Source organism: Lipotes vexillifer, unplaced genomic scaffold (genome assembly GCF_000442215.2).
Source record: "Lipotes vexillifer unplaced genomic scaffold, Lipotes_vexillifer_v1.1 scaffold500, whole genome shotgun sequence".
In the NCBI taxonomy this organism is placed as follows: Eukaryota; Metazoa; Chordata; class Mammalia; order Artiodactyla; family Lipotidae; genus Lipotes; species Lipotes vexillifer.
Genome location: NW_006778765.1, coordinates 1,775,148 through 1,777,344, shown reverse-complemented (window position 1 = coordinate 1,777,344; position 2,197 = coordinate 1,775,148). Strand labels below are relative to the sequence as shown.

Genomic DNA, 2,197 nt, shown 5'->3' with positions numbered 1-2,197 from the left:
TAACATCTCGGGAAAGGACGCGTAAAAGAGTAAACCAGACCCACGGCGCCACATGTTAACAACGGTCCCACGAAAGAAGACACGAAACTGGTGTGCCTGGCCACACGGCACCAGGGGCAGGCAGCAGATCCGCGGGAGGCTGAGAACCAATTGAACACACATGTTCACATTCTCTGGGAGGACAATCAAAGGTACCGAAAGAGAAGAGAAAACATTTTAAAAAAGCAAAGAAAGCCTCCTTCCCGGCCCTGAGTGGACACCAGGCCAGACACGGCGGGTGGCAAGGGCCAGCTACCACCCGGGCTAGCCAGTGAGCTCCACGGGCAGCTCCCGGCCACAAAGGGCCTCCCACTGGCGGGCTAACAACGAGATGAGCTTCTCTCGGCTCTCAGCGCTGGGGACAAACACCTGCCACTGGACCTCACGGCCCTGGCCGCCTCTAGCCGGGCCACCTGGCACCTCCCCAAAGTGGTCCAGGGTGACGCTGCCCATGAGGTCGTGGCCCTGCACGTCGTCAAAGACCAGGGTGAGGGCCTGTGGGTATGTCTGGTAGCCCATGAGCACGCGGTCCAGGTCCCGGATGCGGCGGCCGTCGTCCAGCCGGTACCGGTCCCTCTGTGGCGGCTCTTTGGCGAACTCGGGCAGCGGGTAGTGGACGAAGTCCTCGTCCAGGAGGAAGATCTCGGCACTGGTGAGCAGGAGCGTTTTGGGGCGCAACATGCCCCTGCAGCGCCCAGATAGTGGTGTGCCCACCTGGAAGGCCTGCACATACAGCAGGATGCTGAGGGATGGCACCTTCTCTGGGTCAGCCACCTTCTGGGCCACAGTGAACGTCAGGTCCCCGACCTCCTCCTCACTGGGGTAGGTGAACTTGACACGGCTTGAGTGGATCAGCTCATAGTTCTCCATCTTCCCTGCAGAGAGAGACGCCACCGGGGCTGCAGCCTGCAACTGGCCTGTGGTGGTTCACCAGCAGCCCCAAGCCACCCAGAGACGGCAGCATGAGTCACGCATCTGTCAGAAGTGGGAGAGAGCACTCCAAGCCCCCACCCTCAGGCAGAGACCCTCAGGCCAGCAGCTCAGAGAAGAGCAGACACTGAGATGCTGAACGGTTGTGGATTTGCCGGGCCAGAGACTCTGCCATGGAAAACCCTAGCTGACTAAGCAGGAAAAGAGAGAGAGAGAGAGAGAGAGAGCTAGAAGCAGAGAGGGTGCTGCGGCACAGAGAGGTTGTTCTGGGGCCTGCTTCAGCCCTTGGGGTTGGCGAGGAGACCCGAGCTGGGTGGGGATACCTGTGGTCTTGTTTCCAAACTCAGAGTAGAAGTCTTTGTCGACAGGCTCAGGTGAGGGCGTGCGTTCCAGCAAGGAGAGCACGGCCATGAGGTGCTGGAGGAAGCAGTGTGTCAGGTAGCTGTCCCGCGTCAAGCATGTAACCACCTGCGCCGGAGAGGAGCCTGCGGGAGAAGGGGCCGGGCACGGCTGCAGACTGCTACTCCCCACAGCCCCATCCCCACCCCTGGAGCCGTCTCTAGTCTCTAGCAGGTTAGCCTGGACCTGAGGACCACAGAGCCAGGGTCAGGAGGACCCACTTGAGGAAGCACCACGGGGCCTGGGGAGACGGCCATTTCTCAGGCCGGAAGGGCTGTAACATTTTTCTGGAAGGGGATACAGAGGCATTAAGGAAAGAGCTTAGCTTTCTCTCTTCAGGAAGTATGAGTCAGAAACATCCTGCCCGTGAGCCCAGGGCCCACTCTGCCCGCCCACCCAGCACTTTGCCGCCTCTGTCCCCAGCCTCTCGCTCCAAGTCCTGAGGGGTGAGTTCTGCCCTCTCAGCAGTTCCTGAAGCTGCTTCCTCCCGCTCCGGTGAACTGGCTTTTGAGCAGATAAACTCTGCCTGCGATAACGCACCCACATATGAAGGTGGAAGCCCACTGGTGACACTGGCCTTCACCCAAAATAGGACAAAAGCACAGTGGCCACTCACCCGTCAGCCGGAAATACTGGTCAAAGAGTCCAACGTTGACTACATGCAGGTCGCTGAGTTTTAAAACAAAGCACTGAGAGATGTGGAAGGGACTGTTGTTGTAGTCGGCGTTTTTCTGATGCCAGAAATCTGTGGTAGACAGAAAGGGAGCGAACATAGTGGTGGCCGTGCGGGGGGAGCACAAGGTTCCCAGGTGTGCAGCTGCGTGGAGCA

General features: G+C 59.4%; 1 protein-coding gene across 1 annotated transcript in view; it reads right to left on the bottom strand.

Moving 5' to 3' along the window:
* Positions 1 to 303: 303 nt before the first annotated feature.
* The window catches only part of NISCH (nischarin), a 43,689-nt gene continuing 41,795 nt past the window's right edge, over positions 304 to 2,197 (bottom strand). The window contains exons 20-22 of the mRNA XM_007451860.1: positions 1,985 to 2,113; positions 1,293 to 1,454; positions 304 to 914 (exon numbers count right to left, since the gene is read on the bottom strand). Of these exons, the coding sequence (XP_007451922.1) occupies positions 304 to 914; positions 1,293 to 1,454; positions 1,985 to 2,113 (902 nt within the window). The remainder of the gene's footprint in view (positions 915 to 1,292; positions 1,455 to 1,984; positions 2,114 to 2,197) is intronic.